Source organism: Macaca thibetana, chromosome 11 (genome assembly GCF_024542745.1).
Source record: "Macaca thibetana thibetana isolate TM-01 chromosome 11, ASM2454274v1, whole genome shotgun sequence".
In the NCBI taxonomy this organism is placed as follows: Eukaryota; Metazoa; Chordata; class Mammalia; order Primates; family Cercopithecidae; genus Macaca; species Macaca thibetana.
Genome location: NC_065588.1, coordinates 109,433,068 through 109,457,879, shown reverse-complemented (window position 1 = coordinate 109,457,879; position 24,812 = coordinate 109,433,068). Strand labels below are relative to the sequence as shown.

The following is a 24,812-nucleotide window of genomic DNA, read 5'->3' as shown; positions in this document are numbered from 1 at the left end:
GCACGCCGCAGCGGCCCAGCTCGAGGAGACAGGATGACCTCACCGTGGAGCTGTCAGGGAGCTGGCCTCCACTGCCTCCTCCAGAAGGCCAGCAGCTAGCCCTTGCCTCTGCATGTTCACCTTTCCTGGAAGGCAACCGGGCCAGATATGGGAGGGAGGGAGGGAGGGAGATGAGCAGCAGCATGGGCAGGTGGGCAGGATTTGCAGTCTCCCTGCCTCCTGCAGCCAGCAAGCTCCACACGCAGGTTTCAGAAAGGACCAGAGGAGGCTGACCAGGAACACTCTTGGCAACCAGGAAGATTGTATTCTGCATCTCTGTTCTGGGCCTCTGGGGAAAGTTCCACGAAGGGAAACATTTTGTCCTGCCCTTCTGGTGCCCTGGGCAGACAGCTCTCTTGGGAAAACCAGACCAAGAGGACAGGCACAGCCTTTCAGGCCCGCAGACTTTGGCCACTAAAGATTTATGTGGCACCAGCCCCTTAACTTCCCTCCCTGAATCCTGGCAATCAGCCCGGAGGAGAGAACATAAAACCACTCAGAGGAGGGGAAGGAGTGGAAAGAAACAGCTGAACTGACAGGCAGGAGAATACAAAACAACAACCCAAACCCTGACTCAAAGCAGCAGAGACATCCCGGTGCACAGGACAGGCGGACAAACCAGAATGACCTGTTTGCATACATGGTAACACTCCCCCATGCTGATGTCACAGGGCCCAGACGCACCCATGAAACAGCTGGCTGATTTGCACGCCACATTGGAAATGACCCTGTGGGGGAATCCAAGGTTTCCATTTGCTGGAGCACAGCATGCAGCAGCTTCCTGGTGGTGCCGGATAAATAGAAACAGTTTCCATATGCCGGCCATAAAGATGCACTGGGGAGGAGCAGGAAAGAGTGGGCAGGAGGGGAAGGCTTCCACGACCCACCTCCCACCCAGCAAGCGCAGGGGGCAGCCTGGGCTGCGTAAACCACTGGGGCCTTTCTTTGGTGCCTGGGCCAGAGATTGCTTTGGATAAAGGGCCCCTCCTGGGAGGAAGCTCTGATCAGAAAAAGCAGAGAATGACTGTTCTCGGGAAGGGTGATACTGAGGGGCCTACCCCGTTTCTAACCTCTCTCCTTTTCAGTCTCATTTTCTTTCTTTTTTTGGAGACAGGGTCTCACTCTGTTGCCCTGGTTGGAGTGCAGTGGTGCAATCATGGCTCACTGTAGCCTTTACCTCCTGGGTTCAAGCAATCCTCCCACCTCAGCCTCCCAAGTAGCTGGGACTACAGGCATGCATCACCATGCCCAGCTAATTTTTTGTATTTTTTTGTAAAGACAGGGTTTCATCACCATGTTCCCCAGCCTGGTCTTGAACTCCTGGGCTCAATTCATCCACCCAGCTCAGCCTCCCAGAGTGCTGGGAATACAGGCATGAGCCACCGTGCCCTGCCTCATTCTCATTTTCTTAAACACACACAACCTCACGCATTCTTGAATGCACACATACACACACCCTCACACACTGTCTACGAGACAAAACGGAACCCTGGACACCCAAGTTCACTCCAGCTATGCCGCCTCCCCTCCCCCCAGTTCATGATCTTAATCCCCAGAGCCTCAGTTTCTTCATCCAGAAACTGGGACCGGTGCCAACCGTGCTCTAGGCATTGCAGAAACAAACGCGAATACCCACAAAGCACTCGGAGCCCTCCGGAAACCAGTGCCTACCAGAATGACAACGAGCAACCACCCCGCCGCTTGCCAGTTGTCACTGAGAGCCCCACTCCATGGGAAAGAGCTCAAAGAGAAGAGGAAAATAAACCAGAGTGACACTGATGAGTTTTCCAGGCACAGCGTCGCCACCGTGCTTCTGTGCCGGCTGGCTCTTCAAAGGCCCCCAGATAAAAATCTAGCATGAGATGCTATGCCGAAAGAAAGCAAAATGCACATCCCCCTGCTCAGGCCTTCTCTCTCTGATAATTGGTTGCAAGACGGTGTAGAAGGTGGACCCGCATTATCGACACGTTAGTAAAAGCTCCAAGCCCAAGCAGAGTCCTGGGCAAATACACTGACCTCCAGAAAGGCAAGAACTGGCATGGAGCCCTCCCAGTTGAATTGCTGGCCTCCAGCCCAAAATCTGTCCTGCCAAAGGCTTAAGTCAAAGGAGAAAAGGAAAAAAGAAAGGCTCAACGGGGCAGTACCATGGGTCAAGCCCTGTTCTAGAGGGAGGGACTCTGGTGTGAAAGTCTCTGTTTCCAGCCACCTGACAGGGACCTAAGTGGCCAAGTCCAGAGGGAATCGCTGTCATCCATGAGGTCAGGCCCAGGGAGCCTGGAACTGGCAGGGGATGGGGCAAGGAAGCAGAGAGCAATTCTATAAACGGAGTGCGAAAGACGTGGAAAGGCAGGAGGGGTGCAGATCAGAAACAGGCTCTTGGGAGGTGGGGGACAGGGAAGAATGTAGGCAGGGAGAGGGGCTGGGAAATGAGCACATCAAAACCACTGGGGGCAGTGACTGCAGCCTGAGATGCCCACTTCCTAACTGTCCACAGCAGACATCCTAAGGTTGCAAACATTGCCTCGAGAACACCTTTCTAATCTTTTTTTTTTTTTTTTTTTTTTTTTCAGATGGAGTCTTACTCTTGTTGCTCAGGCTGGAGTGCAGTGGCACAATCTCGGCTCACTGCAACCTCCGCCTCTCAAACTCAAGTGATTCTCCTGCCTCAGCCTCCCGAGTAGCTGGGATTACAGGCGCCCGCCACCACACCCAGCTAATTTTTTGTATTTTTAGTAGAGACATGGTTTCACAAAATTGGCCAGGCTGGTCTTGAAATCCTGATGTCATGTGATCCGCCCACCTCGGCCTCCCAAAGTGCTGGGATTATAGGGATGAGCCACTCTTTCCCATGGAGTGGGGTTACAGGCATGAGTCTGTGCCCGGCCTCTAGTCTTAATAAATCACATGGTAATTTTGCGGAGAAAAAGGGAGGATGTAGTAGTTTTTTTTTTTTTTTTTTTTTTTGAGACACAGTCCTGCTCTGTCGCCCAGGCTAGAGTGCAATGGCACGATCTCAGCTCACTGCAACCTCCATCTCCCAGGTTCAAGTGATTCTTGTGCCTCAGTCTCCCGAGTAGCTGGGACTACAGGTGCCTACCATCATGCCCAGCTAATTTTTGTATTTTTAGTAGAGATGGGGTTTCACCATGTTGGCCAGACTGGTCTTGAACTCCTGATATCAAGTGATCCACCCACCTCAGCCTCCCAAAATGCTGGGATTACAGGTGTGAGGCACTGCGCCCAGCCAGATGTAGTTTTAAAAGGCTGACCGCCTATATACAAACACATGTGGTTTAATTTGAGGAGACATTTATTCAGCACTTACTGTATACCAGGCATTGTGCTAGGTGCTGGATTAGAAAAGGTGAAACCATGGCCCTCACCCTCATGGAACTCTCTATCAGTGGGTGACGAAGGATCGTGACTCTGGTGCACTGAGATCTAAAACAGGCTGGGATGACAAGGGCCCTCCATGGGGGCTGGTGGCCAGTGGCAGGGAGGAACTCAGGGCATGCCAGGGCTGGCATTTCAAGGCTGAGGGATGAGGAGGTATTCACAGGGTGGACAAGGATGGGGTGAGTGGCACATTCCAGAAACAAGGATGGTCATTCAGACAGCACAGAGACTTGAACAGCAGGGCACGTCTGGGAAACTGCAGAGGGTTCCGTAATTCTGAAGCTTAAAATGCCAGAGACCAGTGACCAGGATGATGCAGTGGACAATGGTAACAGCTGCGGCTCGCACTCAGTACTTACCACACACCAGACACAGTAAGGGCTTTATGTTAATTAATTATTCTAAGCGTACAAAGGCCCTACAAACAAGACTTGATTATTATCCCCAGTTTACAGAGGGGGAAACTAAGGCCCAGAGAAGCTGAGTGACTTGCCCAAGGTCACAGAGGGAGGAAACAATGAGCAGCCAAGCCCTTGCCTTTCCCTCCACTATTTCTACAAGGCTGGGGGTGTAGGCCAGGTGGAAAGCCATGCTGAGGGCCTGGACTTGAGCCACTGGGGACTAACAGTGTGGAGCAACCTGACCAGGTGTGCTACTTGGAAAGACACAACCAAGGAGGTCAGTCCTGGCTAACTCCCTAACCCATCTGCAAACATTCTGCACAGGCAAAACCGCAAGTTCCTTTTCCCAGCGGAGCCACGGCCAGCTAGTGTTCGTGAGGCAGATTAAATTGCCAGGGGCCGCCACGGTCATTTTTATTGTTTAATCCTCCTTCCTGAGATGGAGAACTATGTCTCGTCCTTACGGCATGCCCCATGGTTTGCCAGATGTCCATGGGTAATTTCTTGGTGAGGCAGGACATGACTTCTTCTTTAGTCCATGAATTTCAAGACCCAACTTGGAATTGTACTTGCTGCTCCCATGCCACTGGGTTTATTATGAAACAAAGGGCCTTCCCTGCCACTGCTCACTTACTCACTAAGTATTTATTGAGTACCCGTCATGTGTAAAGTGTTTCAGATGCTTTAAAAAACATTTGCAAAGGCCCTACGCTTCCTGCTGTCACATACACACACACACACACACACACACACACACACACACACACGCAGAGGCATGCAAACGCCACTGTTTACCCAGTGAAGAGTACAGCACCTGTGCGAACATCTGTTCCATATTCACTTGGAAGCATCTGAAATGCTAATTGTGAAACACCCAGGGACAGGGAAGGGAGCCGGAGAAGAGTAAATGGAGATTAAAGGCATTTTTCACTGTGCACTGGTGCTCTCTGGTTCCCCTGCAAGAGGTCAGCAGAAAGCCAGTGCTCAGAAGAACAAGTCTGGCTTGAGATTCAAGCTGCATGAAGGTCACTGATGTGTCAGCTGATGGCATCCACTCAGCACAGATCAAAGGTCCGCTCTAGCCCTTAACCAGGAACACCTGCAGGCTGGCTGGCCCCAGCTTCCATGAACACTGGCCACGCCCCAGCACCTGGATCTGCTGCTGCTGCAGGCAGCTTTGTTCAGAAGAAGAGCAACAAGGGGTGAGGCGACCGTGAGGCACAGGCATCTTGGGGAAGTGACAGCTGGGGGATGGCTACATCCCACAGAGAGCTTGATGGCCTAGGCCTGCCACTTCTCCAGGGCCCCAAATTCCTATGCAGTCAGTGGCCAGGCACTGCTTTTAGCCTTCCCTTCCTTTTGCTTCAGTTTACCTTTCTGTCGGTGGGGAAGACAGCCCCAAAGAAGCATTGTGAATAAAGGAAAATACAATGGAAATCAAGAAGCCACCCTAAAGAATGAGCAGGAGTGGCCGGGGCAGTGGCTCATGCCTGTAATCCCAGCACTTTGGGAGGCTGAGGTGGGCGGATCACCTGAGGTCAGAAGTTCAAGACCAGCCTGGCCAACATGGTGAAACCCCATCTCTACAAAAATTAGCCGGGCATGATGGCAGATGCCTGTAATCCCAGCTACTCGGGAGGCTGAGGCAGTAGAATTGCTTGAACCTGGGAAGCCAAGGTTGCAGTGAGCCAAAATTGTGCCTCTGCACTCCAGCCTGGGCGAGAGTGAGATTCTGTCTCCAAAAAAAAAAAAAAAAAAAAAATGAGCAGGAGATAGAGCTGCTTGATTTTTAATTAATTCTCCTTGCAACACAACAGGAATGGTAGTCAAGGAAGTTAACTACCATCCCTCAACTGCTACAATACTTAAGAATATGCAAACTACCAACTCACATCCCTTAAGAGGAACCACAAGAACGTGAGAACGGAGGAAAGGTTCACATCCTCAGTGCAGAAAGTCCTTCAATAGTCTCATGGGCTGAGACTCTGACTATAGACATTCATATACTGATTTGACAGATGAAGAAATTGCAACTTAGGAAAAAACAAGCTTAGCTCCTCATTCAAGGATGTTCAGCTATCAAGAGATGATGCCAGAAATTCAACCCCATCCTTTGCAGTTGACTGAGTGACACTCAGAAAATGTTGAACTGTTGTAGACACCAGCAGGTACCATCACTCCTCAGCAGACACACATTCATCACAGTCTAAGAATCTCCCGAGCCACTTCCATTCCCAGACTTCCGTGTCTCCATACACTCTGGACAGTGTCTGGTCTCCAAGAGGAAATAGAGAAAAACAACATGCAACAAAATCAAATGGGCCAACTAGGCTGGAGGCTGAGTGGACTTTAGCACTCATAAAATCTGTGCCCTGTTGAAGCTACCAGACTGGCTCCAGGCTGTGCAGTAAAAACTGCAATTCCAAACAACCAGGCAGGCCAGCCAAGTGTGAACAGCCGAGCCCGCAAGAAGACAGGCCCCTTGAGAGTCACAGAGAGAAGACATCACGCTTGTCGACGACCACCCACAAGTGAAAGGCAGCGCAGCCGGCAGCTTGGAGCAGCTCCAAGCCATTAGCCAGCACTGAGCACAGGTTGCTCTGCCCAAGCTGGTTTTCAGCAAGTGCTGAAAGAATTAGGAAAAAAATAATAAAATCCCAATCTAACAAAAAGAGAGATAAAAAAGAGAGACGGGCAGTCTACAAATGGTAGGGAGGCGACAGGGAAGCTCAGATGGAAGGAAGGTGGGGATTGAGCACCCGGGGCTAATATGGCTATTACAGGACATGTGTGGGCTCCTGGGGAGTTCAAAGCTGGAAGCAGAGACCTAAACATCCAAAAAGTAGGCTGTTCCTAGGGGCGGCAATGCCATGCCCTGCTGGGCTACTTCTGATCTGATCACATGTGAATGAATCTCCTTGTCACCCCGCAATGGCTCCAGGGGCTGGTTTAGCTGTGACAGTCACCTGGGACCCTGGATGTTTTTGGAAACCAGTGACTCACTCCCAGATACGCAACTTCTATTATGTCTATTATTGTGCCCAGAGTATGTGTAGAAGAGACATGGTCCCTGCCTTTGCAAAACTTGTATTACCAGAAAGAGGCACAGCTGTGTAAAACATCAGCACCTAAAACAACAGCCATTAACACCCAGGCATTACACCAGGTTAGGCCTCTACCTTCCTGCCCTGCCCTGCCTAGTCATCTCAAACAGGCATCAGCGAAACACAAGAAAGAAACTCATAAACCAGGTAAGCGATAACTGGGGGGACCAGGATTCCCAAAACCCTGCTTGATGCTGGATAAACAGACTGGCTATGATTCACACTATGAAAGGATTATTTGCCAAACCTAGCCCTCCCATCTATATTTTATTTTGAAATATATATGTATATATGTATTTCTAGAGATAGAGTCTTACTCTGTTGCCCAGGCTGGGGTGCAGTAGTGTGATCATGGCTCACTGCAGCCTCAGACTCCTGGGCTCAAGCAATCCTCATGCCTAAGCCTCTCAAGTAGCTGAGACTACAGGTGTGCACCACCACACCTGGCTAATTTTTTTAACTTATTTGTAGAGAAGGGGTCTCACTATGTTATCCAAGCTGGTCTCAGATTCCTGGCCTCAAGAGATCCTCTTGCCTTGGTCTCCCAAAGTGCTAGGATTACAGGGTGAACCACTCGCCTGGCTCCCACTCATATTTTAAATTACCTAATTCATCAAAACTCCATTTTCTCACAATCTATCATGGCACAAAGCAAACTCTGATTCAATCATCAAATCAACTACATCCCAGTGTTGGGGAGCGAGTGGGTCTCTGTGCGGTGAAGAGCAGAGAATGAGGTGTAAATAGCATACATGGAGAAGGAGAGGCTGTGGAAATACAACCACTATTCTCAAGGGTTAGGGAAGGCTCTAAAGGCCTTCAGCTAAAGAAAACAGGAAGGGCCAGGCGTGGTGGCGCTCGCCTGTAATCTCAGCACTTTGGGAGGCTGAGGCAGGTGGATAGCAAGAGACAGCACGAATGGCTCTGGGGAAGACTTGGTCATTTAAGGTAGCAAAAAAGGACACTCTAATATACAGCTACTAGATTGCCGCCAGGCAGGGGCCACACCCACGTGGCACTCACAGGACATATCTGCAAGTCTTCCAAATGCCACTGAAGTAGGAAGCCACCAAAACTAGGAGGTTCCCCGAACCCCTAAATCATGTTTTTTAAGGGAAAAAAAGTGGCACTGCTGCTAGAGTAATATGATGCTCTCTGCTTGCTTCTACAGCTAAAATATGTGGGCAAAGAGATCAGAATATTTTTAATAATTTGTCATCCAAATACCCAAGCTGTATTCCAAGATGCCAATTCCTCAATACCAGAAGTGTGGCTATGAGGATAGGTTTCTCCACTAAGTGGGAAAGGCAGAACACCGGGCTTTATCGTGAAGGAGGATGATAAAATAAGAGGTAGGCTGCCTGTCTGAACAGACTAAGAACTTCCTGATCAACCTGAGATGGGTTGTTCAGGAGAATGTGTCAGTGCACTGGAACAAAGCAGGAACTTATCTGCCGGAAACAGCCACACCTTTTTTATTCAGGAGAGTGGCCCTGGAACTTCAATGTACTTTCTGATCCTAAGAGCTGGGTGTGGTGGGATTAGGAAGGGCAAAGTGGGAGACGTGTGACAGGGCTGGGCACAGTCAAACATCTTCCTCCCATCGGCCCTGCTTTTCTTTCACTAGTTGCTTCCTCCGTGCCCAATACTGCTGGGATGTTTCTCATCAAAGAGCACCCTCCTGGGCCGGGCGCCAGGCCAGGTGAGCCGTCCAGATGCTTCCTGAGTGCATTTTAAGAAGTAAGGACTGGCCAGGCATGGTGGCTCACACCTATAATCCCAGCACCTTGGGAGGCCGAGGCGGGCAGATCACTTGAGGTCAGGAGTTTGAGACCAGCCTGGCCAATGTGGTGAAACCCTGTCTCTACTAAAAAATACAAAAACATTAACAGGGTGTAGTGGTGCACACCTGTAATCCCAGCTACTGGGGAGGTTGGGGCACTAGAATTGCTTCAACCCGGGAGGCGGAGGTTGCCGTGAGCCGAGACTGTGCCACTGCACTGCAGCCTGGGCGACAAAGCAAGACTCTGACTCAAGAAAAAACAAAAAAAGAAGTAGGAACTGAGCTGAGCTTCCAGGACCTGGGGAAGTTCAGTGACTGGTCAGGGAGACAGACACAGAGAGAAAAATGCCAAATCTGGCTCCTACTACTGCAGAACAGCCTGGCAGTTTCCTCTCCATCCACCTCTCAATCTCCAGGGGGAAAAGTAACCCCTATTCAGGGCTGACCCACCCCAGGGTTGCTAAGCTCAGGGTGTATCAAAGCGGCTAGAGACAGCATCCTGAGGGGGCAAGATGTCAGTAGGATGATGCTCTGTCATCAGGTACTTTCTGGCCCAAACACATTTAGCAGCTCCCATGCCCAACTCAACCAGGTCCAAACTTCTGCCATCGGCATTTTAGGCACTCCATAAAACGGATATGCCTGCTCTGACCCCTGACCCTAATTATAATGGCTGACATCCACCCAATGCTTATTCTGGTATAAGCCAGGCACTGTGCTAGTTGTGTGAGGCATGCTATCTTGTATAAACCTTAGAGCAGTCTTAAAAGGTAACACTAACATTAGTGTCATTTTACAGATGAGGAAATCGAAGCTTAGAGAGGTTACATCATCTGCCCAAAGTCCCAGCAGGAGAAGGCAGGACTGGACTCAAACTCAGTGGGTCTGACCCCAGAGTTCGTGTAAAAACACCCCAAATCCAATCTGCCCCCAGCATGCTAATCTCTGGCCCTGTCCAGGGTGAGAGTCTCAGAAGAGTTCCTACTTCTTTTTTTTTTTTTTTTTTTTTTTGGTGAGACAAGGTCTTGCTCTGTCACCAGGCAGGCTGGAGTGCAGTGGCAATCTTGACTCACTGCAACCCCCTCCTTACTTCAGCCTATGCCATTTCCCCTCCCTGGGATGTTCAGTCCCTCTCCCCAGCACCCCAAACTCCCACCTCTTCCTAAGTCACACCTGTCCATAGTTGATCTTCTGCTACTCCCCTGGCTGAGCTGCGTGGTCTCCAGCCAAAGGGCTGTACCGTCAGAAGTCAACCAGGGGCTACAAACTCAAATGCCTACAGGCACCAGGCAGGTAACAAACATGGGGGCTTGGGCATGCAGACTCAGATGTCAAGCTGTATCTGCATAGCAACTATTTGGTTACGCTGCCTCTTAAAACACTGTTCAGGCAAAAACACAACGGGTACCCCGTGTCCCTGGGCCACCTCCACACTGCCTGGTCTTGCCATCATTGCCAACTGCTCTTGGCAGGGCAGTATGAATGAATTTTCAGACACTCTCTTGAAAAACAATGGTCATTCCCCTGCTTAAAGTGCCCTGGGGCTTTTCCTCCACCCCAGGATGAAGGTCCAGCTCCTCTTCAGTATGGCTCTAGGAGTGCAGGCAAGAAGACCCTCAAGATTTGGATCCAACCTTTCTCCCCAACCCTCTGACTCAGGTGCCACCCACTCCAGCACATGTACACCTTTCCTCCCCTGTTCCTTTCTTCTGGGAGAGTCTTTCACTTCCTGTTTATCTCCTTAGACCCTCAGCACACTCAAGCTTAATCCAATCTCTAAAGCCAATCTGGATGCTACCCCAACCCCTCACCAAGCAGACCCACGCCATCTCCTCCTGCCCCCATCTTCCACCTTCTTGGGAAGCCATGCCCACCTCCCCTAAACCCTTCTAGAGTTATACACCACAAAAGCAGCATGTTCTATACTCATCTCACTGCCAACCAGACCAAGCTGTAACTACATTTGACGCACTTCTTCTAACTTTCAGGGCAGCTGTTCTAAGTCCTAAATGTGCAGCCATTTTAATAACTTGACTTAGTTTTTCAGTTGACAAGGAAGTGACAATTTAGAGAAAAAAGAAGATTAGCTATTAAACCACTGTTTTTTTCCTTTTTTTTTTTAAACCATTACTTTTTAAAAAAACTTTTAATGCTCACGTGAATCTTTATTACACATCTCAAAGTCAAACCTAACAACCACCAAAAAAGGTGATAGCCGGCTGGGTGCGGTGGCTCACACCTGTAATCCCAGCACTTTGGGAGGCCGAGGCGGGTGGATCACAAAGTCAGGAGATCGAGACCATCCTGGCTAACACAGTGAAACCCCATCTCTACTAAAAATACAAAAAAATTAGCAGGGCATGGTAATTTTTTACCACGGGCAGGCGCCTGTAGTCCCAGCTACTCGGGAGGCTGAAGCAGGAGAATGGTGTGAACCCGGGAGATGGAGCTTGCAGTGAGCCAAGATTGCACTGCTGCACTCCAGCCTGGGTGACAGAGAGAGACTCTGTCTCAAAAAAAAAAAAAAAAAAAAAAAGGTCACAGCCCGAATCAAATCACTTTTAAAAAAAGGTAGGGGTCCAAAATGGCGTAGGATGAAGATAAGAAGGAAGAATGTAGAATGAGCACTCCCTAGACGCATGTGAACTGTAACAAAGAAGGAAAGAATCACCAGGAAAGAATGATGCAGGGTTTCCTGGGAGACGCGCCCACCTGCCCTGGCTTCAAATCTCCCTTTGCCTGGCCTGGCTTGACACCTCCACCCTCCAGCCCCAGCTTTGATTCCAAAGTCAAATGAAATCTGGTCTTTCTTTGGGTAAAGCATTTAGTGGCAAAGAGGAGACTGCCTGACCTGTTCTGATTCCCACTGGAAGCCACTGGAAGAGGAAGATAACCTCAGGGGCCATGGAGAGTTTGTTGGTTGGTTTTGTACTCTTTTCCTTAATTTGAAGTAGTCTTCTCTGAACAGAAAACAGAGGGTGAATCGGTATGTTCTATGTCAGAGAGAGCAGGGGCAGCCTACTGACCAGATTTCACTCAGCTGGCTACTTTGAAGACATATATGAATTGGTTGCCACTATTTACGAATCAAAAGACTTTTGATTAAAAATATAGGTTCTAATTTCTTTTGAAAAACTGGCAAATGTGCTAGCAATCAGCCTGTGATCCTATATGACAGCGATTAGCCAGAGTAAGTCACAGTGTCCCTTCAGAGAGTGCACACTGTCCCCAGCATGCCCATGGCCCGGCAGGCCACGTGGTGGCCCAGCCCTCAGATTTTATGCTACGACCTTATACCTCCTCTGAGTCACAGCCTCGTGACTGGGGTAGGGAAAGAACTGCACTTTTTACAAGGAGATAAATATCTCCAACAAAAAGTAAACAAGGCGTAAGGGGTATCCGGTACAAAAGGCAACACAAGCACCAGTGGCTCCAATTTGGATATCTGGCTCAGTCCAGGGACTTCTACCAGGCAGGTCTGGATATGGGGTCACCTGCCACTGGGAGTCAACAACCTCAAGGGGTCACTGCCCTCAGCAAGCCCACCTGGCCTTGGAAGTTTACCTTCATGCCCCACTCCAAACTCCTCCTCCTCATCCTTCCTCTCCCAGGCCCAAATCTTGACTCCTGAGAACTCCCATTTTCCGCCCAAATTTTCTTGTTCTAACCACCATGATGGAAAAAGCAGCCAAATGTCTCTATGCAGAGGAAGAATCGGGGAAAGGCGTGCATTGGGGAAAAGCCTAGTTTCCGCAGATGGTGAGAGCGTGGCTGTCCTCTGTGGTGTGGTGTTCACTTCCCCCGTCTCGGGGCTTCTCTGGGATGATCCAACACAGCTTCACAATGAAACACCATCAGTTGTGCTATTTGTACAATATGAAAGGGAGCTCCAGGTATGGAACTCCATTTAAAATAATTGCCTTAGAGGAAATAAAAGTTTAATTTAAAAAAGGGATAAAGATAGAAACCAACTTCCTTTTGGGAAAGAAAGAGATTCAGCCTAAAATGCTACCTCTTCCACAGAGCTCTACCTCACGGGGGGCATATTAGGTAAGAGACTAGTTCTGGAGTCAGTAGACATGGGTTCAAAGGAAGTCAAAGTGGCTTCGTGACCTTGGGTAAGTTTCAACCTCTGGGAGCCTCCGTTTCCTCTTCTCTACGATGATATTGAAAGTAACGGCCTCCCAAATCTGCTGTGAGGGAGGACCAAATGATAGACAGCAGCACAAAAGTGCTTTGGGGCTGGGCGCAGTGGCTCGTCTGTAATCCCAGCACTTTGGGAAGTCGAGGCAGGCAGATCACGAGGTCAGGAAATCGAGACCATCCTGGCTAACACGGTGAAACTCCGTCTCTACCAAAACAAATACAAAAAATTAGCCAGGTGTGGTGGCGGGCACCTATAGTCCCAGCTACTCAGGAGGCTGAGGCAGGAGAATGGTGTGAACCCAGAAAGCGGAGCTTGCAGTGAACCGAGATTTGCGCCACTGCACTACAGCCTGGGTGACAGAGCGAGACTCCATCTCAAAAAAAAAAAAAAAAAAAAAAAAGTGCTTTGGATACCGCCTGACACACAGCAAGGGCTCAACACCCATAGGCCATGATTATGACTGCACATACTCTGACCCAGGCACATACCCTCCCCAGGCATACTTGCCTGTGGGGAGAAGGGTGACAGTCAGAGAATGCCTGAACCAGAGGATTCACTCCAGCCAAGGGCAAGACTGGAGACCTGCCCGGGGCTCCTGGAGCAGGAAGGCAGCATGGGGGCTGTTTCAAGACTGATGTCACTCCAGGTTTGTTCCTGGGCTACCTTGCTGTCATTTGAAACCTCCCCGCAGAGGGCATTGCAACCAGATGCCCCCAGCGGCACGCTGCTGTGAGCCATCCAAGCCCTCCCATATTCCCTCCCCGATGGGGAAGCTGAGAAGTTCACGGTTCTGGCTCATGAAGCGCTCTCAGAGCAAACGTGAACTCAGCCCTCCCCAAGGCGAGCGGGGAGGAGCGTGGCAGGCGCTCCAGCCTGCACCCAGCTGCCATGACTGCCATTTAGAGCGGCAGCGTCTTGTGTGCGGGGAAAGGGGGACGGGAAGAGACGGCATCTCATGGCAGGGGGCCTAAGGCAACAGACAGGATCCCTCCAATGAAGAAGCGGAGGGCTGAGGAAGTGAAAGCTCCAAGGCTCGGCTGCAAGGTTCCTGCCCAGCATGCTGGATGCTTACTCATTTTAATTGGTGCCACTGCTGGTCTGGTGACACCCAGCGCTCTGCCTTGGCGAGGCCCTGTAAAAGCCAGGGGAATGACTCCAGCGGAGCCAAATGCCCAAGCTCGGTGGGAGCCTGTGAAAATCAAATTGCTGCTTGGTCTCCAGCTGCTACATGGAGGCGTCCCAGCTCGGCAGGGGCCACCTGCTGTGCCAGGAGTGAAGCAAGAAGGATCTGAATCATGGCCTGGGTTCAGGACCTATGCTCATGGAGGATATTCCAAGAAAGCCCAGTCTCTGGCATGATAACGCCTATGACCGGCTGAGCACTGACCATGTGATCACAATGATCTCACTCAATCCCCCGCAACGACTCTACTGGTGGATGCCATCATGGTCACATTCTACAGATGAGCAGGCTGAGGCTTGGAGTAGCTAAGCACTATACTCAGCTCAACCACTCCACCCACAATGGTATCACAAGTGACAAAAGCTGTGCAAGCCCCTTGGGCTTCTTCACTCTTTGGCAAGTATGCTGGGGCCATCTGGTCAGAGGCAGAGCTACAGTACAGATATCAGTGATGGAGTGCATGCCTCGGGGTGGATTATCCTCTGGTGCCAGCCGGTGAGGATCTCTCCCAGCTCCTCCTGGTTACAGCGGCCCTGAGGCCAACAGCTCTGGCCCACCTTGATTGAGCCTGGTGCCAACTCGCCCTGGCTGCATGAAGACCCTGAAAAGGGGACCAGGGTGCAACATGGGGCCCCCTGCCAGGGGGCAGGGATCCTCCACATTGCTGAGGTTGCACTGGGTCTTAGTGAACTCCTGATGGTGTGCCAGGCATTGACGTGAAGGAGGGAGAGGGTAGGCTTTCTGTGCTGTGACCTCGGACCTTAGCTGCAGGACCTGTCACCTGAAAACCATAAACAACCCGGCACCAAAGCAGAGACCGAGCATCCTGCTCAGACCTCAGCCAGCCCCACCGAGCCCAATCCTTCCCTCACTCAGAAAAGGCACATGGTCCAGCCCATCTTAGGCAGTGGCTGGCTTTAAAGGCAGGGAGGAGGCAGAGCTGAGTCTGACCAGAGGTACCCTGGGAAATTCCTTGGACTGCCCACTATGTTCAGACTCGTCCTGATTCCCTGAATATGGTGGGTGAGACCACCGCCTGCCACACGGTGTGGACTGTGGTCTGTCTCTAAACCGCTCTAACAGTGGCCCCACTGACTGTTTTCAAGGTTATTCCTAGTTTCCAGGCTTTAAATACCTCTGCTCATACCTGCCTCCTTTATCAACCTGACACCGTGCTGCCTGTGAGTCATTCATTAGCACTGCAGCAGCCACGCTTAGAGCCTAAAGATGTCTGAGTCTTGGATTAAATCCACAATTGCCCATATAAGGAGAAAAACCCAAACCCTCCAATTTCCTACAGGGATAAGGCCCTCACATAGGATTAAAGGTCACAGGCAGCACAACCAGATTCCTCGGCCCCTGCCTCTGAAGAAGGGGTAGGAGTGTGATGGCCTGAACTGTGTCCCCCTCAAATTCATAGGCTGAAGTCCTAACCCCCAGTAGTTCAGAATGTGACTGTGTTTGGAGAAAGGGTCTTTAAAGGTGATTAAGGTAAAACAAGGTCATACGGATGAGCCCTAATTCAATAGGACTGGTATCCTTATCAGAAGAGGACACACAGACTCAGGGACAATCACGTGGGGACACAGCAAGAAGGCAACCATTTGCAAGCCAAGGAAAGAGGCCTCACAAGAAACCAAACCTGCTGACACCTTGGTCTTGGACTTCCAGCCTCCAGACCCATGAGAAATTAGATTTCTGTCATTTAAGCCACCAGTTCATGGTGTTTTGTTAGGGGTGCCCAAGCAGACATGAAGCGTGGAGGTACAGTGCCGAGAAGGTCTCAGCAGCTGCTGGGCCAAAACAAATGCCAGGCTTGATGGTGACTCAGCCTTAGAAAGCTTGCGTCGTTCGGTCACTGCCAACTCCGAGGATGGCCTGCATCTGCATTCTGCCAACTCCTTAGTACTTCAAAGGTTTACAGCAACCAAAGACAAAGGTCAATGATGGCAGCCACCAGGACACTCAGCTGTGCTGAGAGCAATGGGACTCAAAGCAATGGTGAGAAGAGGCGGCAGGAAGGAGGCTGCCCACCTCTAACTTGGGTCCTCACACTGACTGCCATTCCCATGAGCTGCGAGGCCCCAGAAATCCAAGTACATTGATTCTGACCACGATTTGTTGAGTACCTGCATACTGTGGGCATTGAGCTATGTGATACAAAGATAAATGGTCCAGGTATGGTGGCTCATGCCTGTAATCCCAGCGCTTTGGGAGGCCGAGGCGGGCAGATCACTCGAGGTCAGGAATTTGAGACCAGCCTGGCCAACATGGTGAAACCCTGTCTCTACTGAAAATACAAAAATTAGCTGGGCATGGTGATGCGTGCCTGTAATCCCAGCTGCTGAGGTGGGAGGATCACTTGAACCTGGGAGGTGGAGGTTACAGTCAGCTGAGATGGTGCCACTGCACTCCAGCCTGGGCGACAGAGTGAGACTCCATCTCAAAAAAAAAAAAAAAAAGATGAATGGATTTCAGGGCCTAGTTGGTGATCAGATGGTTAAATGTGTAATTACTCTACCATAATCTACTTGTAATAATGGAAGCCTAATCAAGATACCAAAGCAGAAAAGGGTAGTGAGTAATTAGCTCTGTCAGGAAGGGGAAGTTCAGTGAAGGCGTCAAAGAGACGGTGTTATCAGCAGGATTTTCCAGACAGAACTGGAGGCCACGAGCAAACAAGAGGCTGAGAAAGGGATTCTAGACCGACTTGCCAGCAAGGTGGAGAGGTTTAAGAATGCACAGGGGATTCACCAAACTAAATGCAGAATGATGCTGTGGACTGAGGCAGGAAATGGGACCGGTCAAGCAAGAAGGCACTAGAACAGCAAGGCTTCATCTGCCAGCTGAAGAGCTTGCCCTCCCCAACACCCCCAGAGGGATGGGAAAGTCCCAGGAAGCTTTAAAACAGGGAAACCACCAGGGTGGGCTTGTGTTTTAGATGGACTCCTCAGGGCCGGATGCAGTGGTTCACGCCTATAATCCTAGCACTTTGGGAGGCCAAGGCAGGCAGATCACTTGAGGCCAGGAGTTCAAGACCAGCCTGGCCACCATGGTAAAACCCCCATCTCCACTAAAAATACAAAAAAAATTAGCCAGGCGTGGTGGCTGACGCCTGTAATCCCAGCTACTTGGGAGGCTGAGGCAGGAGAATTGCTTGAACCCGGGAGGCGGAGGTTGTAGTGAGCCGAGATTGTGCCACTGCACTCCAGCCTGGGTAGCAGAGCGAGATTCTGTCTCAAAAAAAAGGACTGAAGGACTGCTCCTCAGACAGCAGGGACGGGGGACACTGGGGTAGAAGGTCAAGGCCAACATCCAAGCACAAAATAGCAAAGGCCTACTATGCTAAGGCAGAGCAGGCTTCCTCTGAAATCTCTTGTTTACTTGCACAGGTCCTACTCTTCTTCCCAGTCAGGCTTGGTGAATTATACCGAGTCATTGAGGTTTTAAAAAACAACCCAGTAAGAAGTTGAGAGAGGAAACTAAGATGCTAATGTGCTGTGCAGGAAACACAATGTCCCTGGACCCCAGCAGTTGGTTATACATTTCTTTATTCCTGAGAAACAAACCAAAGTAAGCCACTAACTTTGCCAAGATAAAAGCAGCCTCGCTAGTGGTCTAGCCAAGGGGAGTCTTATTGTGTCTCTGGCCTATTTCCTATTCATCGATGTTCAAAACCTGATCTTGACACAGGACTGGGTTGCTCTCTTGCCACTTTCATCCCACAGGAAAGCTGGACACCCCACCATCACAACAGGCACGTTGGAGGGACTTAAAAGTGACACTCACGATGACAGCCAGGACTCCCATTTAGAATCTTGAGCCTGGCTATTTCCAGACACAAGTCACACCCTTAGTAGGCCAACCACTCTCCCTCACTAGGAAGCATTCCTCTCTAAAGCTGAAACTGAGCCACAACCACTTTCATCCCTTTCCCCAAAGCACCTTCCACTGTGGTGTGGGAGGAAAGATCAGACAGGCTTTACTGCTTGCTAGCTGTGTGACCTTGGACAAGTTACTTAACCTCTCTGAGCCTGTCTCTTCCTTTGCAAAATACAGATAATAATAACAACCCTATATTGGGGTTATATGAGGAGATAATATAAATGCTAAAGGCCTGTATTCACCTTTTATTTTTTTGAGACAGGGTCTTGCTCTGTTGCCCAGGCTGGAATGCAGTGGTGCAGTCATAGCCCACTGCAACCTTGAATTCCTGGGTTCAAGCGATTCTCCCACCTCAGCCTCCTGATTAGCTGGGACTACAGGCATACACCACCATACCCGGCTAAGTTTTTAATTTTTTTGCACAGCCGAGGTCTCGCTATGTTGCCCAGGTTGCTCTTGAACTCAAAATCACTGGGCTCAAGTGATCTTCCTGCCTTGGCCTCCCAAAGTGCTGGGATTAAAGGTGGGAGCCACCACGCCTGGCCTGCGCTCACATTTATTAAGGGTGGTGAAGAAAAAAGGAGAGGGAGGAGCAGCTGAAGAAATAAAGGAAGGAAGAGGAGAAGGGGAAGGAATTCTGGAGTCAGATGATGCTGGGTTCAAATCTCTGCTCAACCATTTCCTGGCTGTATGACTTCAGACAAGTTACTTGACCTTTCTGACCCATAGTTTCCTCCTCTATAAAATAGAGATAATACTGCCTAGCCTTGCAAAGGGATTTCAGAAAGCAAACAGACAGTCTGAAATCGGAACCACTGCTTTCTCATCCCTGAGTGGCACTTGGGGAAGAATCAGGTTTATGTTCGAATCCTCCCGGGCAGCCCAGCTCTGCCACCCTAGATGAGGGTGAACACAGTGAAGCAAAGAGAAGCCTGTTTCTAGGCAGCCAGGGCTCCCCACCACACTCACAACACTGGAAACACTGCTCTCCTTCATCAGTTCCCAGGGGAGGCCACCGAACTCCCTGCAACTCAACGAATTCTCCCTGGACAAAGGAGGCAGGAGAGCCTGGCTCGTCTCTCCTTGGCCCCAAACATCTCTGCCTGGCTGGGGAGCACTGGCAGATGGTGGAACATCCATTTGCTAAGCAGACTCTAAAGCACTGTTTCCCAACGTCTTAGGACCCTCCAGAAAAGGCGAGTTATTTTAAGCCTCTCCTGAGCCCAAGGCCTGAGCAACTGAAACAAATGGCTTCGGGATGAGAACCAGAAAGGTTTTCAAGGCCTCTCATTCTGCCAGAAACACATTTAAAATTAAAAAAATTTAAAGCTCCTTGCCGCACTTGGGTTCACTTTGTGCTAGGCTTTGGTTCAGAGGAAGACAAAGCAAAACCCCAAGCCCTCAAATCAATGGATCATGACAAAACACTCGCCCTCTTCCCCGCTGTCCTGGGCAAGGGGGGACTGAGATGGAGCAAAGAGACACGGGCAGTGCTGCTTTCCTGCCAACGGTTTCCGATGGGGACAGACGGAGGCTGGTGTTGAAATCTGTTTCTTTTTTTAACAAGGAATGGGGCAGGGAAGGCAGCCAAAGCAGGTTGGCCTGAGGTCCCCGCCAAGCATCCACAGGCAGGCCAAGGTACCTCAGGTGCAAGGCAGAAAGGTGGAGAAGGGAATGAGAGCATGAAGAAGGGCGGCTAGGCCCCCAGAAACACTGCCAAGCTGAGGGTGTGGAAGGAGAAACCCACAGTCTCCCAGGAGTAGTTTCTGTATCAGAACTTGGGGCTCAAACGTGGGGCCAGGCAACAAGTTACACACCCCAACTATCAGACCACAAAGCGCTTATCACCTCCCAGCCTCTGAAACAGAAAAGCTGGGCTCCCCGCAGCCCACCCCACCATCTTACTTTTACTAGGTAGCTCTTCCTGGCCCAGGCCGTTGGAGGGAGCCAGTGGGGCACTGCCACCCTCGTCCAAGGTCAGGATGAGTGGCACGTCGTCATCCAAACTCACAGCCATGTTCTCTTCTCCTGTGGCCCTCAGGATATGATGTCCAGGGCTTGAAATCGTCTCTGGTTTGAGCTCCCTTTCAAAGCCACTGGGCCAGGGGTGCTGCTCAGAAATTCCTCCATTAGAGGCATCTTCTAGGGTTTGGGAATTAAAAAAACAAAAGATAATTATTAAAATACAGCCATGAGTGATTAATCTATTCTGAAATTAGATAGTGGTGATGGTTGCACAACCTCGTGAATAAAAACCACTCAAGTATACTCTTTAAAATGGTAAATTAGGGTCAGGCACAGTGGCTCACACCTATAATCCCAGCACTTTGGGAGGCCAAGGTGGGTGGATCACTTGAGCCAGGAGTTCAAGACTAGCCTGGCCAACACAGCAAAACCCTGTCTCTACTAAAAATACAGAAAATTAGCTGGGGTTGGTGGTGGGTGCCTGTAATCCCAGGTACTCGGGAAAACTGAGGCATGAGAATTGCTTAAACTCGGGAGGTGGAGGCTGCAGTGAGCAGAGATTGTGCCACTGTACTCCAGCTTAAGTGACAGAGACCCTGTCTCAAAACAAATAATAAAATGGTAAATTATATCTCAATTAAATAAAATGGTAAATTATATCTTAATTTAAAAAATAATAATAAAACGGTAAATTATATCTCAATTAAAAAAAATTGGCCGGTGGGGTGGCTCACATCTGTAACCCCAGCATTTTGGAAGGCTGTGGTGGGAAGATCAATTAAGGCCAGGAATTTGAGACCAGCCTGGGCAATACAGCAAGACCCTGTCTCTATAAAAAAATTAAAAAAAAAAAAAAAAAAGCCAGTTGGGTAAGCATACGCACAGAAAAAAATAAAATAAATATTTAAAATACAAAAATAAATAAATAAATAAATAAAATTAGCTGGGCAGATGGCATGCACCTGTAGTCCCAGCTACTCAGGAGGCTCACTTGAACCCAGGAGTTCAAGGCTACAGTGAGCTACAACTGCACCATTGCACTCTGGCTTGGGCAACAGAGCGAGACCCTGTCTCTTAAAAAGTAAAAGAATTAGGCCGGGTGCGGTGGCTGACACCTGTAATCCCAGCACTTTGGGAGGCCAAGGCGGGTGGATCACTTGAGGTTAGGAGTTCGAGACCAGCCTGGTCAACATGGTGAAAATCCATCTCTACTAAAAATACGAAAATTAGCTGGGCGGGGTGGCGCGTGCCTGTAATCCCAGCTACTCAGAAAGCTGAGGCAGGAGAATTACTTGAACCCAGAAGGCGGAGGTTGCAGTGAGCCGAGATCAAGCCACTGTAGTCCAGCCTGGGCGACAGGGTGAGACTCTGTCTCAAAAAAATAAATAAATAAATAAAATAAATTTTAAAAAATAGAATAAAAGAACTATTACAGTATAATAGCCTTAAAATATGGAGGAGGGAACCCTGCAAGAACAAATACTGAAAAGTTAAGGGTAATTCTGTCTGGAGAGTGAGATTAAGGCTAATATGTTCTACCTCCACTTCTCTTTACATTTACTCGTAAGTTTTGTAAAGACTTTAAAGAAAAAAATAGGCTGGGCACAGTAGCTCCCACTTGTAATCCCAGCACTTTGGGAGGTCAAGGTGGGAGAACTGCTTGAGCCTAACAGTTCAAGACCAGCCTGGGCAAGGTAGCAAGACTCCATCTCTACAAAATAAAAAATTTAAATTAGCTGAGCATGATGACATACACCTTTAGGCCTAGCTACTTGGGAGGCTGAGGTGGCGGAAACACTTGAGCCCAGGAGTTGGAGGTTATAGTGAGCTATGATCACACCACTGCAGTCTAGCCTGGGCAACAGAATAAGACCCCGTCTCTAAAAAATAAAATAAAATAAAATAAAATAAAATAAAATAAAAGGCCGGGTGCGGTGGCTTACGTCTGTAATCCCAGCACTTTGGGAGGCAGAGACAGGTGGATCACTTGAGGTCAGGAGTTCAAGACCAGCCTGGCCAAAATGGAGAAACCCCGCCTCTACTAAAGATACAAAAATTAGCTGGGTGTGGTGGTATGCACCTATAATCCCAGCTATTCTGTAGGCTGAGGCAGGAGAATCACTTGAACCCGGGAGGCAGGGGTTGCAGTGAGCTGAGATGGTGCCACTGTACTGCAGCTTGGGCGACAGAGTCAGACTCCATCTCAGATAAATAACTAATAAAATAAAATAAAATAAAATGACAAAAAATACAACCATTAAAATAATAGTTAATACTCGCCCGGGCACGGTGGCTCGCGCCTGTAATCCCAGCACTTTCGGAGGCCGAGGCGGGCGGATCACAAGGTCAGGAGATCCAGACCATCCTGGCTAACACGATGAAACCCCGTCTCTACTAAAAATACAAAAAATTAGCCGGGCATAGTGGCGGGCGTCTGTAGTCCCAGCTACAGGACTCAGCTCTAGTCCCAGCTGAGGCAGGAGAATGGCGTTAACCCGGGAGGCGGAGCTTGCAGTGAGCCCAGATCGCCACAGCACTCCAGTGTGGGCGACAGAGCGAGACTCCGTCTCAAAATAATAATAATAACAATAATAATAATAATAATAATAGTTAATACTTAATGAGTGCTTACTATGTATGAGGGACCCTACTAGCACTTCATAAGTAAAAGTTAACTGAAAATTTTTTATAGCCCCATGAGATAGGCAGGCCTATTATCCCCCCATTACAGGATGGGGGTGGTGGGTTCTTCAGGCACAGAGAGATTACGTATCCTGCCCAAGGACCCACAGCTAAAAAAAAGCCAAGCTTTCAACTATGGTGTGACTCCAAACCTGTATTCCTAGCCATTACACTATAATTCCTCGAAGTCTGGGTCATGCATTTAGGCAGCATGTAGCTCCAATCACCAATATGTACTTGCCCATATATACAGATTTAAAACACATCTTTCACTTCAGCTTTACCACGCAGCCTCTCAGGAACAGTTAGAAACATACTTCTAAAATGTGTCATTTTTATATCATTTTTAAATAGGAGTTGTTCTCTTAGATTTAGGTGTCCCAGGAAGGGGAAAAGAGTATTTTTTTTTAACTGATGAGTATTTTTTAATACAGTAAAAATGCTCACACTTAACTCTCAATTTAAAACACTCAGAGCAGCTGGGTGCAGTGGCTCATGCCTGTAATCCCAGCACCTTGAGAGGCCGAGGCAGGTGGATCACTTGAGGTCAGGAATTCGAGACCAGCCTGGCCAACATGGTAAAACCTGGTCTCTACTAAAAATATAAAAAATAGCCAGTTGGGGTGGTTCATGCCTGTAATCCCAGCTACTGGGGAGCCTGAGACAGGAGAATCACTTGAACCCAGGAGGCAGAGGTTGCAGTGAGCTGAGATCATGCCACTACACTCCAGCCTGGGCGACAGAGCGAGAATTCATCTCAAAAAATAAATAAACTAAAAATTTAAAAATAACTAAATAAGTAAAACACTCCAAGCTAGCCTGTTACAGCTCCTATTTATGCACATTCCTGTTTCCGCTGAGACGGACCAAAAAAACAAAAAAAAAAACACTCAGCAGATCTGACTGCAGACCTTTGAACTTGCAAACAGCAGCAAGTTCCTTCCTCAAGCAGTGGGCTCTGGGATCAACCCATTTTGCCTCCTAACTGACCTAGTCAATGGCAACTGAGCGACTGACTTCTTCCTCGAATCACTGGAACAACTCTGAGCAAATCCGCGTGCATCCACAGGGAACGGTACAACTTTTTGAAACAAGGCAGGGAAAGTAAACACCGTTCTGCTTGCCGCTAAGCCCGTAGCTCTCTGCCCAGCACACTTCCTGTGAGTTTTTTTTTTAAGTTTCCTCCAGATCTGGGGGTTTATTTTGCTTTTAAATCTCAGCAGTGGAGAGGCAGAAGAGGAAATCCCAGATGAGACACTACTATTTGGCAGTCTTAAGAATTATGGTTGTATTGTCGTTTTGGTTTAACTTTTTACCACAGACATTTTCAAACGTACCCAAAAGTGCAGAGAATATATATGTGGACTTCCTTGTATCCATTACTCAGCTTTGACAATTATCTCCCATATTTACTTTGAAGGCAGGAGAATTTATTAACTCAAAGAGAAGAGGTTTCTTAATGATACCATTATCATAATGGCTAGTGGTTTCTATGTTTTAACTCACGGCTGTCCAACATTTTGGCTTCCCTGGGCCACGCTGGAAGAACTGTCGCGCGCCACACATAAAATATACTAACATTAATGATGGGCTAAAAAAAAAAAAAAAAAAAGAGGCGGGGGGGGCGGTTCATGCATAATTTTCATGATATCTGCCACCACAGATTAAAGTCCTCGCATTCAAACGCTTGGACACGGTTGTTTAACTGTTTAATACATGACTGCTTGCCTGCCTGTATTGTCTTTGCCCATTGGCTTTCAACTGGGGTGATTTTTGCCCCCACGGGGACATCAGGAATGTCTGGAGACATCTTTGTCACAACTTGGGAGTGAGGGGATTGCTGGTGGGTGGAGTCAGGGGATTATGTGGCTCAAAATGTCAATTGAGCTGCTGTTGAAAAATCCTATCTTAGCTAATATCCCCACTTTACGAATGAGGAAATTGAATCTTGGAGTGGTTAACTTGCCTCTTGTAAGTTTCAACCCAAGTAGTCTGAATCAGGGAACCTTCCTGCTTAACCATGACCCTATATACACCTACGACTAGAACCAGTACCCTGATTTGAATTCAAACACGTCATTTGTCCAGCGAGACAAAAATGAGGTCCAGAGAGGGGAAGAGACTTGCCCAAGGTCACACAGTGCAGGAGCGGGGCTAGAACCCGGGACTCCTGAGTCCTGGTCCAGTGTTCCCTCCGCGGGCTTTGCTTCTGCCTCTACAGAGGACC

The 24,812-nt window shown here is 49.0% G+C and overlaps 1 protein-coding gene across 3 annotated transcripts in view; it reads right to left on the bottom strand.

Annotated features, from left to right (window-relative positions):
* TPCN1 (two pore segment channel 1) overlaps window positions 1–24,812 on the bottom strand; it is a 73,280-nt gene that overhangs the window by 47,890 nt on the left and 578 nt on the right. For 2 of the 3 annotated variants that reach the window (XM_050749692.1, XM_050749688.1), the window contains exon 2: window positions 19,844–20,080. In XM_050749692.1, coding sequence (XP_050605649.1) covers window positions 19,844–19,955 — 112 coding nt within the window. In that variant the 5' untranslated portion in view covers window positions 19,956–20,080. Of the gene's footprint in view, window positions 1–19,843; window positions 20,081–21,521; window positions 21,628–24,812 lie in introns of those variants that run through there. The other variant, XM_050749693.1, reaches the window with a different exon arrangement.